General features: G+C 42.3%; 1 protein-coding gene across 11 annotated transcripts in view; it reads right to left on the reverse strand.

Annotated features, from left to right (window-relative positions):
* Window positions 1-1,218: 1,218 nt before the first annotated feature.
* The window catches only part of EBF1 (EBF transcription factor 1), a 401,593-nt gene continuing 387,876 nt past the window's right edge, over window positions 1,219-14,935 (reverse strand). For 7 of the 11 annotated variants that reach the window (XM_055112837.3, XM_055112836.3, XM_008972405.5 and 4 more), the window contains exons 15-16: window positions 13,301-13,495; window positions 1,219-4,440 (exon numbers count right to left, since the gene is read on the reverse strand). In XM_055112837.3, coding sequence (XP_054968812.1) covers window positions 4,409-4,440; window positions 13,301-13,495 — 227 coding nt within the window. In that variant the 3' untranslated portion in view covers window positions 1,219-4,408. Of the gene's footprint in view, window positions 4,441-12,889; window positions 12,959-13,300; window positions 13,496-14,935 lie in introns of all 11 variants that reach the window. The other 4 variants (XM_034960886.4, XM_055112835.2, XM_055112834.2 and 1 more) reach the window with 2 other exon arrangements.

Consider the following 14,935-nt stretch of genomic DNA (forward strand, 5'->3'; position numbering starts at 1 on the left):
GGCATAGGAAACGCGCAAAGTTTACAAGCATGAATGAATAAATGAACGATCGAGTGAATGAGCACTTTCAAGAGGTAGCCCTTAAAGATTGTAGGGGCCAGCGTGTCAGAGGTGTGGACGTCAGCTGTGCTCTGTGGAGCATTGTGGCACACCTGTCTCAGCCTGGCCGACCATTCTAGCATAATTTGAATATAAGTGTGTCTTTTCTGAGATGGTGTGCATCCTGAGGAAAGGGGCCTCTTGTTCAATCTTTATCGTCTGCATCTAATACAGGAAACTATATCAAACACAGAATTCAAAAGAAACATATATTGAATGGCCACACTTTTCAGCAAGAGTTCTGTTTCTTTAAAAAGGATGGCAGCTTCTCTAACTTATATATCACTCTCTTTCATTACTCAAATCGGGCTATATTCCAAAGCCGAAACAGTGCCCACCACATGTGACTGTGTTGCAGCCATCCTATCACCTCTGGCCATCAAGTTTCTGTTGGCCTACAGCCTATTTGCTGAGTTTTTGAGGCATTTTACAAGTATCATTAACCTCATCATGTTCAATAACTGTAAAAGTAGGAAAATCATTGAGTGTGCATTTAGAAAGACTCATGATCATGATGGAATTTAAAGTGAAACAATTTTACATGAGTAGGTACCTATCTGGTATTTGTGGAATGTTTCACTCCTGTCCAACAGGAAAAGTATCTTATTTATGTGGGGTTAAAAAATATTGATCACAGAAAGCTCAGTTCACACATGCCTCCTCATCAATGAGCCAGGGCACATAATTAGTTGACCAGAAGGCTTGCTGGGATTAATTAGCAGCTGTGTGTGAAAAGCTTGGTTCAGACTTGTAGCACGAAGGATAGGGGTTCTAGAATGGCCACTTCCTGGATTCACAGTTCAATCACGCAGGAGGATCTCAGGGCTTGGCTGCTGAAGTTGCTGGGGGCTCTTGGCTCCTATGTGGACCAGTGTGGGCATGTGCACGTCCAGCTACCGCCGGCAGAGGGCAGCAGTACGCTGCGCGTGTTCAATTTGCATCCCAGATTAGCAAATCCCCAAGGACCTACATAAAAAAGAGGGTGTCCCAGCACTACCCTAATTCCTTTTCACTGGGTATCAAGACTGATCTGAGTCATTGCAAACACAGACCTTTTACATTATGTTGGACTTTGGCTCATCTGAAATAGAGAAATGAATACACAACTAGGAGCTGCCATCACAGACAGGAAGTAACTTTAATTAAATATTGTGAAAGTTGAAAAGTTTTTACAGCTTGAATTTTTGCAAAAAAAAAAAATTATAACAATCTCTACAGTAGTTAGGTTCTCTAACAATTGAACTGTACAGTGTGTGTCTATTCAAAAAGTTTTGATAAGAAGGTGAAAGGTTAGTAGATTTAGAGATGACTTCATTTAAGCTGCATCCTAGTACAATGTGAGGCCAGGGCAATGTTATGCAATCCAGTCATCCAGAAGCTGTATTTTTCCCCCAACACTGAAATCTTAATTTAATTCTTCATTTCATTTTCTTCTTAAAGCCATATTCTGTATTTAGGGGAACATCTTTTATTTGTAAAACTTTTGTGGAGAAGAAAGAGGATCAGAGGGCCAGAATGTCTTTTCATCTAATCAATAGAAATAGAAGCAACAAAACACAAATTATACACATTTTAAAGGCTCTTTGGACTTTCAAGAAGAGTTCTAACCACTGCACATGGCTGACAGATGGGTAGTGTCTGTTGTCAAGGTCTAAGCCGGACACCTTCCCGGCTGACCGTTCATTCCTTCAGAAACAGTTAAGGGGCTCACCAGACAAAATATGGCTTTAACTTGTGTACATCTTCAGGCCAGCGCTTACCACGCAAATTCAGATAACCTTTCTGAGTACCGAGAAGCAATGCGTCCACCTTGCTTACATTTTCCAGTTTTTTTATTATTATTAGTCATCATTATTATTTCTCACCATGAAAAACAGCTTTCCTCCCTCCCTTACCCTCCCACAACTCCCCTCCCCCACCCACCCCAACCCATAAAAATCGCACTCTTGACAGTCTAGTGAAAACCATTGCAAAATCCATATGGGGGCATGCACAGTTGCAGCATTGTTGTAAATGATTTCTTGCTCTACTAGAAAAAGTTACATTGTCTTAAGGTAACAAAACAGTTCTTTTGTGCTTTTCGATTTCTTTGTTTTTTTTTTTTTTTCTTTTTTTCTTTTTCTTTTTTCTTAGAATGTTAGTGATGACTGACAGTTCTGGTGCACAGTCACAATGTACAAGTGAAATGAATATGATTTGCATTGTTAAGGCATCCAATCTGCTGGTTTATATTTATGTGAAAGACAGAGGAAATATACAAGCAGACTTAAGAAAGAAAGTATGTTCATTGATTTCTATGAAGTTTCTCCCTAGAATTTAATGCACAAAATGCGTCACTCCAAAGGGAGAGATTCCATGCATATTAATAGAGTAAAACAGCATTAGGGTTGTTTTGTAAGCTTCCAAAGCAAAGGATACATTTTTTTTTTTTAATCTACTGAACTAAATACTACAAGAATAATATGCTACTATTTTTTTTTTTTTGCCATATATTGGAAAAAACTTCTTAACTTACAAATAATACAAAAATAGACAATGACTTTTGGGTGGAAATTAAAAAAACTGAAGCATGGTTTATAACAATACTAAAAATAACTATAAATGAAATGTTTAAAAATCACATTGAAACAGCTAATACAAGTGTAGGTGACCAAACAAATACGCACTTTTCACATAGCAAACATACACAATAAAATAAATTGGGGGTGGAAGGAAGAGGAAGAAGGGAAAAGCAATGTACAAATTCGAAAGATAAATACATTATTTATATGGATATTTTACAAAATCCCCTTTAAAACAAAAAGCCTTTTAATTAACTTTGCAAGTATGTGCAAGCTAAAGGTAGTGAGCTTTTTTTCTTTGCAAAATACGCAGTAAAATCTTTTTGTGATATTGAAAAAATGTCTTAAGACATTAAAATGTATAAATAGAACAACAATTTTGGCAAAAAAAATCACAAAAAAAATCTACAGTATTTATAACTACATACAAAAACACAAGAGTAAAGAAAAAAATATCAGGCAAATGCATCCTCAGAGCTTTGCTGCATCTTTGCTATTAATTCTTATTTTTAAGAACACTTCCCAGATAATGAGAGCAAAAATTCCCATAGAACAGAAAACTATGTTTTGGAGGTCTCAACCTTCTTTTCCTTTCCCCACCCCCGGTTCCCTTTAACTCTTAATTCCAAAGCACTTAACCTGTTGTTTCAATCTATTATGTTACAAATGGTAAGGGTCGACGGATAGAGGCAGTATCTTGAATGGGAAAATCGAAAATACCTGCCACGTTGCTTTTATCAACTTTTGGAAGATAGGTATGAAGTCGGCATTTAGGACAAGTAAACTTTAAACTTGCAAATGGGGGAGCGTACGTGAGGTTTTGGCTTGTTAACTGGAGGGCAGAGTGTGGAATTCTGTGCCTGGACCCTGTTCCATGAAGTCTCAAAGGAGATTTCTCACACAGTATGTGTGCCACCAAGCTCTCGAGAGGCCATCGGCTTCAGAAGAAACTGACTTAAGTAAAAGGAGAGAATGAGATCAGATTTAAATATGCAGTTTTAACAATCTGTCTAGAGGCACTGGATTTTCGAGTAGAGGGAAAAATGTGATCACTTACATCGCGTTTTAACTTTCCAGGCTGCATTTATTTACACAGTTACTTAAGACAACAATACAAAAGAGATAAATAAGCTTGCACTGCTAAGGGGTGGCATGTTAAGTTAGATATTGAAAATGCACTGTCTGAGCTAACTACCATTTGATATGCTTTAAGGCGCAAAAGCCGACCCTTAGTTTTTCTAAAAAATCTAACTGGCATTCCTATTCTGTCCCATACAAGCTTTTTTTTTTTACTTTTTTTTTTTTTTTTTTTTTTTACTTTTTTGTAAATATCACCACTTCATTCTTCCTTTACACAGCTTTAAAAACATCATAAATTAAAACATGGAGTCTTATTTATAGTGTCCCTTGTATAGAGCTTTACGGTTTATAAAAGACAAATGATTGCAGAATTAAGCTTAAAAAAAAAAAAGAAAAAGAAAAAGTGGATTTGCTTTTGTCAATACAGAATAAATATATCCCCCAAATACTTGGGAGGTACAACTTTAACCAACACCCTGCACTTGCAGATCCCTCTTCCAATTTCAGTATTTGCAAGGTCGGTGATTTTGTTTGTTTAAAAATCTGCAGTTATTGTGATTCCTCTTAAAAAGGCCTGAGTTAAAAGTTCCACTCTGGGACTTGTATCAGATTACTCTCTGTAGCAGAATCCAACCTCTTCATTAATACAATTCTTCAAGGCAATTCTTTCACATAGGAGGAACAATCATGCCAGATATCGCTATGAAAGAGAAGACAGAAGTCAATGGTTTTTTTGCGTTCAAACTTCTCACTGAGAAAAATAATGAAGACTAAAAAAAAAAAAACACCCACACACAACTATGTTGTTCGACTATTAGCCACAAATTTGCTCTCATCTTCTCTGGAATGAATTTTCGTTATAAAATATACATGTGCTTTATTAAAAATTATAATAAATCAGCATGGGTATGTGTCTTTAACAGAACAAAATATCCTAAACATCTCTCCAAATCTGATTTCAATTTTAAGGCATAACTGGAAAGTTGCATAGTTTGAATACCACTGGGAAAGTTGCAGCTTCGAACCTTGCAAAATAGTGAGAATTTTCACTTTGTCACTCTTTTTTCCCTCCCCTTCACATCCAAAATATAAAGAAGTGGTCCATCCAAACTGCAAGCAATTTCTACAAAAAACTTGGCATTCCCTATCCTCTGTATTAGCACAAAAACTAAGCCACAGAGCAGAAATCTTGAGTGCCTTTGCTTAGGTCCTTAAGCTGGGAGAAGGAAATGCCAGCTACAGCAGGCCTTGTTCACTGGGAACATAAAGTTGGGAGAAAGCATAGCTGGGAGGAGAAGACAGGTTTGCATGAAACTGCAGAATGTCTTCCATATCACGGCTTCACTCAACATTTCGGGAATGATCTGACCATATTTCCTAGAAAACTGTAGCCTGGGGAAGCTGGAGTGAGATCCTGGGAAAAAAGAAGCCTGTTTGAGGTAACGAAAAATTGTTGAAAGCATTCAAAGCTAGGAGGTCGCAGATAGTGGTATTTAGAGAACACAGAATCAGATAGGCCTGAGTCCCACCTCTGGCTTTTCTGCTGTGAAGCTCAGCTTCTGTAGCTAGAATCACAGCAACACTTAGGGTTATTGGAGAGGTGAATAAAATGACACATGCAAAGTGCTTAGCCTGGGTTCAGCTCCTAGTGAGGACCTGATAGAGGTTAGCTGCTGGGATTTTTAACCCATCACTTCTGCTACTAAACTAGCTGTGTGACCTTGTGTTAATTGCTTAACTTCTCTGAGTTGTATTTGCTCTTATGTCAAATAGGCACCATCCCATGTGGCACACTTTGTGTGATTGCTGGGAAGAATAAAAGGATAACTAAGAAAATTAAAACAGGGTGGCAACTTTGAAACATGTCAAGGTGACAGAGATGCTGACATTACAAGCAAGGGGCAGCCGTCTTTGGCTCCCAATGATGGTTGAGTATCTTGTCAGGCAGAGAGAGTCATTGCTTTCTTTTTATGGCAAATCTAAACGTAAATTAGTGTTCTTGTCAGTGATGACTGCGTCTAGGAAGTGGCCCTCTTAGTTTACTATTCTGGAAGAATGTGCCTTAAAAAAAAAAAAGTGAACCCCAGTACCACAAATCCTGCAAGTGGACACAGGGAGGCCACCCTGGGCTCTTAGCCCCAAGACCCCCACGTTCCTCCGGCTTCCCCACCCCCACCCCTGGTATTTTAGATTCAATTAAAACGAAACCCAAAAAGTATTTTGCCACTTTTTCCGTTAATTTTTAAACCCATCTGTATTCACAAGGAAATTCAATCCACATGTTTCTGATTCATTTACACGTAAATCATCCAAATGTTGTTTTGCAAGAGCCTTTTTGCAGCCCAAAAGCTCCTGGAGTCCTTTCCGTAAGCCCTCATAAGCCTTTTTTTCTTAGAAACAGGAAGTTGTCTTTTGCCAAATGCAGACCAACTTAAACCCCCAAAGACTTGAGATCAGTTGGAAATGCAGTCCCCCTAAGATTCAAGTGAGCCCTAGGTTTGACTGAAACCAGGAGCTCAGTATTTCAATCCAAGCCTTAACTGGAGAATTCGAGATGCTATCACTCCAAAGGCAAGGAGGCGCAGGGGAGTCTTTGCTGTGTGACAGCCCAGCATGGCTCTGCCTCCCCAAGGATCTTTTCATCCAGGCTGGAGGTGGGTCCAGGCACCTTTATTAAAGACAGCAGGAGTTTTAAGCCTGTGGCAAAAGGTGCAAGTCTACTTTCGCTTTCCACCAAAATCTATTCTGCGTGCCTGGCATTAAAGAGCAGTTCCCTATAGTATAGTCACACAACTCAGGCAGTATCAATATGATTCAAAGCAAAGGAAAAAGCTAATTTGGTTGGTGGGTCCAGCCAACATTTATTAGCTGGTCTGTGAAAACATCCCATTTGAATGGCCAGAATTAAAAAAAAAAAAAATCTAAGCAGGCTTTTGGTACCCAAATAGTGTGTTAGATCAACTAGATTAAGCCTCCACTTAGGGCCACATTAAAAGTTCTAAAGCAAAGCTAACTGATGTACCAGTTCATAGTTAACAGCGCTTTTTATTTTGGACCACTGGGGCTGCAAACTCCAGCATCCCAAGAGCCCAGGCTGCAAACAGCAGTGAGTAAATCCCCTGGGTGGGTAAGTGAGGATGGAGGTGATGATGCCAAGGGCATGTCTGGGCAGTGACTCAGCTCCCACCAAATGCCACTGGGCAGGAATGCCTGCTCACAGCCACTGATCTTCTCAAATGTTTCAAGAGAAGCTAGAGATTTAGATTTTGTTTTTTTAAAAAAATGAAATAGCCAAGTTTATACATGATAGCACAAAATTGAAATTAAAAACAAATATATGGGTCTAGGGGGTGGGTTTGGCCCACTCCTACTTTCCTACCTCGCCTTCATAAGCCCACAGACTTCTCTGAGAGTCTAATTGGAGCTATGGAACCTCTCTTCAAAAGAGGTTGTGATGTCTTGGCACACAGTGCTGAGTATCCTCATGGGGAATCTTCATGTACCCCACTTGGGCAAGACAGCATGCCACAGCATTTCTGGAACATTCTAAGGCCCATGTTGCCTACACCCAGAATTTTGCATGTAATATCAAAGCATTACTGTTCTCTAAATCCCAATCATGACTTCCTAAACTCCAATGGCAGAACCCTTGCGGTTGAGTAAATTATGGGAAAAGATCCCTGCCTGTGGCCTCTGAGCCTAGACACCTCCAAAGAGGCCCTTTTAATAGAGAAACTCCACTGCAAAACTGCCTGAAGATCTTGAGTTTTAGGAGTTGTTTTTCTTATATCTGTGCTGCAATCTGAAGATTATGTGGGTGAGAGGGATGGGTGTCTGGAGCTTGGAATGTTCCAGAAATGCCATTGGCATGCTAACTTGCCCAAGTGGAGTGCATAAAGATTCCCATGAGGACACCACCCTCTCAGCACCATGTGCCGAGACATCACAAGACCATGGTGGCTCTGCCATTTTCCCCAGCAGCTGGATGATCATGTTCTCTGACAGAAGCTCAGAAAACTATTGCTTTGAGAGGCAATGCATTTTTCATTACCCTTTCCACATTTTTGATAAAAACAAAGACAAAACAAAGTTCTGCAGAGCTGGGAGGGTTTGGAGTGAGAGGGTGGAATGTGGTCGTCCCCAAACCACCACATGTGTAAGAATTATGAGCTAATCACTCGGGAGGCTGAGGCAGGAGAATGGCATGAACCTGGGAGGCAGAGCTTGCAGTGAGCCAAGATCGCGCCACTGCACTCCAGCCTGGGCTACAGAGGGAGACTCCTTCTCAAAAAAAAAAAAAAAAAAAAAAAAAAGAATTATGAGCTAATCAGGAACAGGGGGGTAAGTGAGTGGGTAAATCTTGCACCGACTGAATATGTGCATGGAAAAAATGACGATTCCATAGGATTTGGTCCTGGGCTGCATGATATCTAGGGTTGAGAAGAGCCAGCCTGAGCTTCAGCAAGGTGGAAAAGAAAAAACATCAGTATATGGATACTATTTTTGTGAAATTACTCTGGCCTTTCTGTTTTTAATTTTTGATGCATAGACTGTCCAGGACATGGCTAAGGTTTAGAATCACTACATCAGCGGGGGTTCCAATGGCATGTAACAGCCTTCTTGGGGATGCCTCTGTCTTGAATAAATGAAGTCCTCTGAGGTCTAAATTGCCGGAAACCCAAGCTCTAAGCAGCATAAGCTTCAGGAGAAAGGAGAGGACATCTCCATGGACAAAGACTGAGCATAGTTGGTGACTCAAGTCTTTGGCTCTGGAAAACAGACACAGTTAGGTAGTCTGGGACCAGGATTTATCAATTACTTCACCTGCATAAGAATAGAAAGAGGTATCTCTGCATTTTTCTCTTTAAATCCAAAATATAGTTGCATTTTCCAAAGTTTTTCATATGACATTAAGTGTTCTTAACATGCAGAAAAGGACCCTGTAGGCAAACAAGTTTGCCAAACTAAATGAAATAGTCATTTTTATTTAACTGCAGGATGCCCCAGAGACTTTAATTGTGGATCTCCAAGATAGTGATCCAGGGAGCACCACATTCTAAATGTTTTTGACCACCATATTTTTATTTTTTAACAGGACATTTTGTGAGGCTCCAGAAGTTGAGACTAGAGTTGCTTTTTCAAAAAAAAAAAAAAAAAAAAAAACCCTCAGATATATGGTAACTTTTCAAACGTTTTATCTACCTGGGAGACAAAGCCAGCTGGAATCATGATAGAATCTGTGAATCCTACTGGTCACTGCATGTTACCCAGGACATGTCTGTCTCTGCTTCTTGGCTAAGGTTGTCCTCAGTCTTTCTGCTGAAAGTGCCCCTTGCCCCCATCTCCCTGGCCCTGAATCCCACTTGTTCCTCCTTGAGCCTGCTCTGAATTCTCCATCTTTCCTTCCTCTGTACTTCCACAGCTGGGTGCCCAGCCTTTCCCAGACAGATCTTCCTTATTTACTTTGGTGTCATGTCTTCCCTAATACAGGGAAAGATTTTGAGGGCAGGATTTTGTAGCCCTCTTGTGCCTAACCTAATGACTTGAATATAGAAATGTAATATAGCATAGGGGCTTAACATAGTCCAGTCAATCTGTCTGGGCTTAAAGCCCAGGCTTCCTTGTTTGCTAGTTGTGTAAATGGGGACAAGCCACCTTAGCTTCAGTCTCAGTTTCTGCATCTGTATAACAGGGACAATAGACAAGCTACCTTAAGGGTGGTTGGGAGCCAGGCTGGGAATAAGCCCTCCTAGTCAGTGGCTGTGTTCACCATTATCACCACCATGTGACATGGCCGTGCTTAGTTCTTGGGGAATAAACATGCGTGCAGTAACCAGAGGAGACTAAGGGAGTGCTGCTGGGGAAGAGGTCTTTTAGGAGTCGGCTTTAAAAAACAGAACCATGCACAGTTAACAGAGTGGTAGTTGGAGGTAAATAGGCCTTGAAAACACTTAAATGGCCTAAATGTGGCACCTCTAATCTTGTTGACATGGGCAATTTGCTTAACCAAGTCTTCCTAGTCACTTAACCTGTCTTAATGATCACAATTCTGAACTAGGTGGGTCCCAATGAAGTAGGTGCTACTGTAACATTGAAAAGGAAAAAGGTGGAATAGAACACTTCAGGGATCCTTACACCAATTCCATAACCTGCCTGCATCCTTTTTTTTTTTTTTTTTTTTTTTTTTTTTTTTTATGGTAGAAATAGTTTGGAAAGTTAAAGATGAAGTAATTCTCTGAATGTCACCTTTCTCAGGGAAAACTTCTGTGGCTCAAGCAAGAGTGCCCTGAAAAACTGGTGCCCACCTAAGGCTGGGTCCTCTTTGCCCTGCTGGAGATTGTGTGCAGAGGGTAAAGAGGCAAGTCCCAGAGTGTGGGCCCCACCTGCCAGCACAGCACCTGGGGGTGCAGTGGGCAGAAAGAAGAGCTTAAAGTGAGATGTTTACATTAATTTGACTTTAATTTCTCCATTCGTATGTCCATCACTGACATCTCAAAAGTAGGGATATTTGGTATATGACAGTATGAGCAAACCAAAAACCATTTTTCTTTCTTTCTGTCTTTCTTTTTGAAATAGTCTTGCTCTGGAGTGCAGTGGCACGATCTCGGCTCACTGCAACCTGTCTCCCAGGTTCAAGTGATTCTCCTCCCTCAGTCACCCTAGTAGCTAGAAGTACAGGCCGCACCACCAGGCCCAGCTAATTTTTGTATTTTTAGTAGAGACAAGGTTTCACCATGTTGGCCAGGCTGGTCTCAAAGACCTGACCTCAGGTGATCCGCCTGCCTCAGCCTCCCAAAGTGCTGAGACTACAGGTGTGAGCCACCATGCCCAGTCCATTCTTTTTATAGTTGTTGTTTTGTCATGCTCAATAGTCAGGGCATGGGATAGGGGAAAATCCAAAAAAGTCTCCTTGACATTTGTTCAATCAGAAGGAAAGGGCAGGGTCGTCCACAACAGTGAATCCAGCACAAGGTGTGTCCCTGAATCAGACCTCAAACCTCCAACACTGTGGCCCTGTATTAGGAAAGGTGACAGAGAGGCACAGACTCAGCAGTTATTCAGAGAAGTGGGGACAGTCTCTGTACTTTTGGGATCTGTAATTGGGTAAGAATTGAGTTGGAAAATCCCTGGGAGGACAAATGCACAAACTTTGTATATATCCCTGTCCTGAAGCCATTTCATCATTACTTGAACAGGCACATACCCTCATCCAGATCCTGGCTTTCAGGTGATAACCAGATCTCCTGAAACCCAGGAAGTCATAAGATCTGGGCCCAGCCCCTGTTTCCAACCACTTCCTGCTCCTTCCTAGGATCACAGGGCATGAGAAGACATCGGGCATCCTGGGAGCTGCCCACATCTGTCACTGTTGGCCTGTGATAGAGCCACTGACCTTCCGATAGTGGGGGCCTTTTCTTCTCCAGTGCTTCCCCTCAACTGCTGATTATAAACCCCATCATATCTTGTTTCTGATGTCAAATCTATGTTTAGCAAGGGCTGAGATTGGCAGCTCAAGAATGGTAAATTTCTGCTTTCCATATGTATGATCATTATTTAAACCCATTATAAGTTATATTCGCTCAAGCATTATATCCCTAGTTTGCCAGCTGGAGGTGTACTGAGGGTGACAAAGCATTATTTTTAGCTGAAAGAGAATGAGATTTGCAGGAATGGGTGGCTCTACTTTGTGGAGGTGGGCATTTTCTATCATGAGTAATATTGCCTGAAATGCAGTTGCACAGGCACGCTTTTTTTTTTTTCCTCTTTCCTCTAAGAAGATGGATTTGCCACTGTATGTTAGAGTGGGGAATAGCAGCGTGCTCTGTGGGGCGCTGAGTCTGGGCTGTGCTGGGCAGATTTGCAAGCAGGGTTCTGAGGAGTATTTTGAAGAGTCCTTCTGGAGGCAGAAAGACAAGGTGATCGGGTGCTCAGGCTCTGGGGTCACATGGCTTGGGTTCCAGTTTAGCTGTACTATTTACTAGCCATGTGACCTGGATCAAATTGAGCCTCAAGTTTCCCATCTGTATAATGGGACTAGTGCTGACATCATACGGTCTTTAGGAGAATCACTATATGCTCATCACAATGTAAAGCATCCAGCACACAGTATGTGTAGACAAGTATAAATATGCATGTACTTGTACATAAGAAACAGGGCTGAGATATCCCAGACATGTGCACTGCCTTCCTCACCCCTCCCTGACTTCCAGGTTGACCTCACCCCTCCCTGACTTCCAGGCTGACCTCCATCAGTGAGGTGCCAGCCACCAAGGGAAGACACTGTGGGAAACTTTGTATGGCTGGGCTTAAGGGCACAGACTCTGATGGGGCTTACATTCATCTCCACCGTTTAACCGACTATGTCTGTGGTCAGGTATTTACCCTCTTTAAGCTTCCATTTTATCATTTGCACAATGAAGACCATAATGGCCCTTATACTTTAGGAAGATGTGAGGATTAAATGGTATAAAATCTGCTCCATGCATAGGACAGCTCCAGGTACACTGTTCAGTGCTCAATAAATGGTGGTTGACTAGTTTACTAATCTTATCTCCCTACCAGCTGCCTTAGGAACCCTGGCTATGTCTCTTTTAGCACCTCTGAGTAATAAAGTATTTAGGAGATGAATGTTTGAGTCTGAGTTTGAAGCCAGCTTCTGCCATGTATCAGCTGTTAAAAGTCAGGCAATTTCATAACCTCTCTAACCTTTAGTTTTCTCATCTGTCAAGTAGGAGATATGAGTACCTACCACACAATCCTGCTGGGGGTAATGAATGAGGTTGTGCAGGTCTCAACATATGACACACAACACAGTGCTGAGCTCATAAGAAAAATGTAAGAAATGGTGTGCTCAGTTTTAAAAGGTGGGTAGCCTTTTATTCTTAATGAAAAGGTCATCTCAACTCTTAGCAACTATTTTATTTTCCACATGCAATGGTGGGAAAGCGATTGAACAATTTTAGTATGAATCAGAATACTCTAGTGGTATTCTGGGGTTTCTTAATCCCAGTAGGAAGTGTTTGGCCTTTGGTCTATGATGATCTAACTTCAGGGCTCTGATCAAGTTATGGCTCACCCCCTCCGTGTTATCAGCCCCACACACGTTCACTCTGACACAGGCAACAGGAAGGGAAGGTTGAGTGACCTACTTCAGGAGAAGGCCAGTCCCGGGAGAGACCCTGCACTGGAGAACTTGCTAGAGTCCACAAAAGACTGATCTGATAATGGCGACCACAGGGAGTGAAAGAGGAGAAAAGAGAAATGATGCTGTTAGTCAGTAGAAACAGTATTCCCAAGCAAATCCCGGGCCTGAGCAGAATTGCTGAAGTTGGAAAGAGGACTTCTTGAGCACCTCCAGCAGAGGAGAGATGAGTATGGCCAAGGGCCAAGGGCCAGGGCTGAGGAGAGCAAATACAAAGGAACAGAAGAGATGAGGGCAGAGAGAATCAGGCAGGGCCCAAGGCTGATCCCCTCAGCAATGGTGATGCATCTGCTTCAGGCCCTGGGAGGGTGAAGTCAGGGCATTGAATCTGGATTGGCAGGTGGGGCCTGGGGCTTACCTTGCAGGCTGTTCCCGTTGGTGCTGGTGCAGGTGGGAGGTGGGGAGGTCTGGGGTCTGACAACTGGTGCGAAAGCACTCTTCTGTTTCACGGCTGAGACCATGTTGGCTGGTGAGAAGGAGAAGATGCCCGAGGAGCTGCTGCAGTTGGAGGGGAGGCTTGTGGAGGAGGCCATGGTGGGGCTGGATGGCACTACTGAGAGGGGCAATGAGAAAGGAGAAATCAGTGCCTTTCATGGCATCCTGAAGCAAAGAAGCTCAGATCCATCCCTCACCCAGCCACCTTGCTCTGCCCTGCTCAGACGATGCTTCCAGCACAAACCTTCCCTGAATTCGCAGGCTCTCATCCACTTTCACTATACAGAACATAGCACGTGCTACCTTTCATTACTGGAGATCTTTTATGTGTTTATTGTGGGGCCACTGTGTGTCAGGCAGTGTGCTAGGCACTGGGGTCATCAGCAGCAATTGTCGTTAAGGGAAAATGACCCCTGGTCATCAGCCCAAGGCACTAACCAATCCAAATGCACTGAGTGCCTCTATGGGGCAGAACACAGAGCCACCATCCTCAGAGTATTCCAGGCCAGGAAACAAAAGTGCAACACCCTCTTATGAGGGAGAGAGTAGCACAAAACAGTGAGAAAGGTGAACATAGCCATCTCAGTGGAGGCAGGGAAGGGAAATCAGAGAAGACTTCATAGAAGAGGTATCAGGGGATGCATCCCAGGTAGAGCCTAAACTAAGGTTCTAGGAAAGGGGCTGGGGTAGGGGGAACAGGAAGAAGCCAGCTTGAGAGGATGGCCACCAGACTGCCACATGCAGCATTTGTGAAAAATGCAGAACTCTACAAGTTCCAAATTCTTTATAACCGCCATGGGATATACATGAATGTTTGGGAATTAATAAGCAGTAGGATCAGAGCCTTACATAAATACTCACAGTTTGGTAGTAGTAGGGATGCAGATAACCAATGATGGGAAAACTCTGGCAACTCAGAGAAAACCTAGCAGCTTGGGGATATGAAAGAGCTCGGTAGATGTACATTCTCTACCGACCATGATCCTCTTGGACTGGCCTCTCATCTTTTGTTCCAGGCTAATAATCTCTCGGTTACTTTAGGAGACAGAGATTTCACATACGCTAAGTCAAGACTAATATTTTCATACACTCGCTTTCTATTTCCTCCATTTCCTGCAGGAAAGTATGTATCCTAGATATTTCCTCTATGTTATTATTTTTTCACACAACTTAATAAAACATCAGATATTGTTTTATCATTCACAAGAATCTTCACGTCTTTTTCGTCTTGTCATGGGCAATGCAACCTTAAGTCAGGGCCCATCACATGTATTTTTTTTACAACCGAGGAAGTGAAGCAAGCTGGGACTCAGAAAGTAGTGTAGCAGCTAGCCCAAGGGCCATAGCTAGAATGCGCTGAAGCAAGGAATCACGCCCAAATTTGGAGCTCTTTCTGCTAAGCTACCCTGCAAAGGAAACAGATCTCCAGGGGGAAAAGCCTCGTTCCCATGAGCCCACCAGAGTCGAAGGAGCTGTTTGGGTGGCCTTATCCTTTGCAAAGTGGGAATCCAATTGGTCATAGGCAACAATTGCCATCAGGGGAAAATGACCCCTTCTA

Source organism: Pan paniscus, chromosome 4, assembly GCF_029289425.2.
Source record: "Pan paniscus chromosome 4, NHGRI_mPanPan1-v2.0_pri, whole genome shotgun sequence".
NCBI lineage: Eukaryota > Metazoa > Chordata > Mammalia > Primates > Hominidae > Pan > Pan paniscus.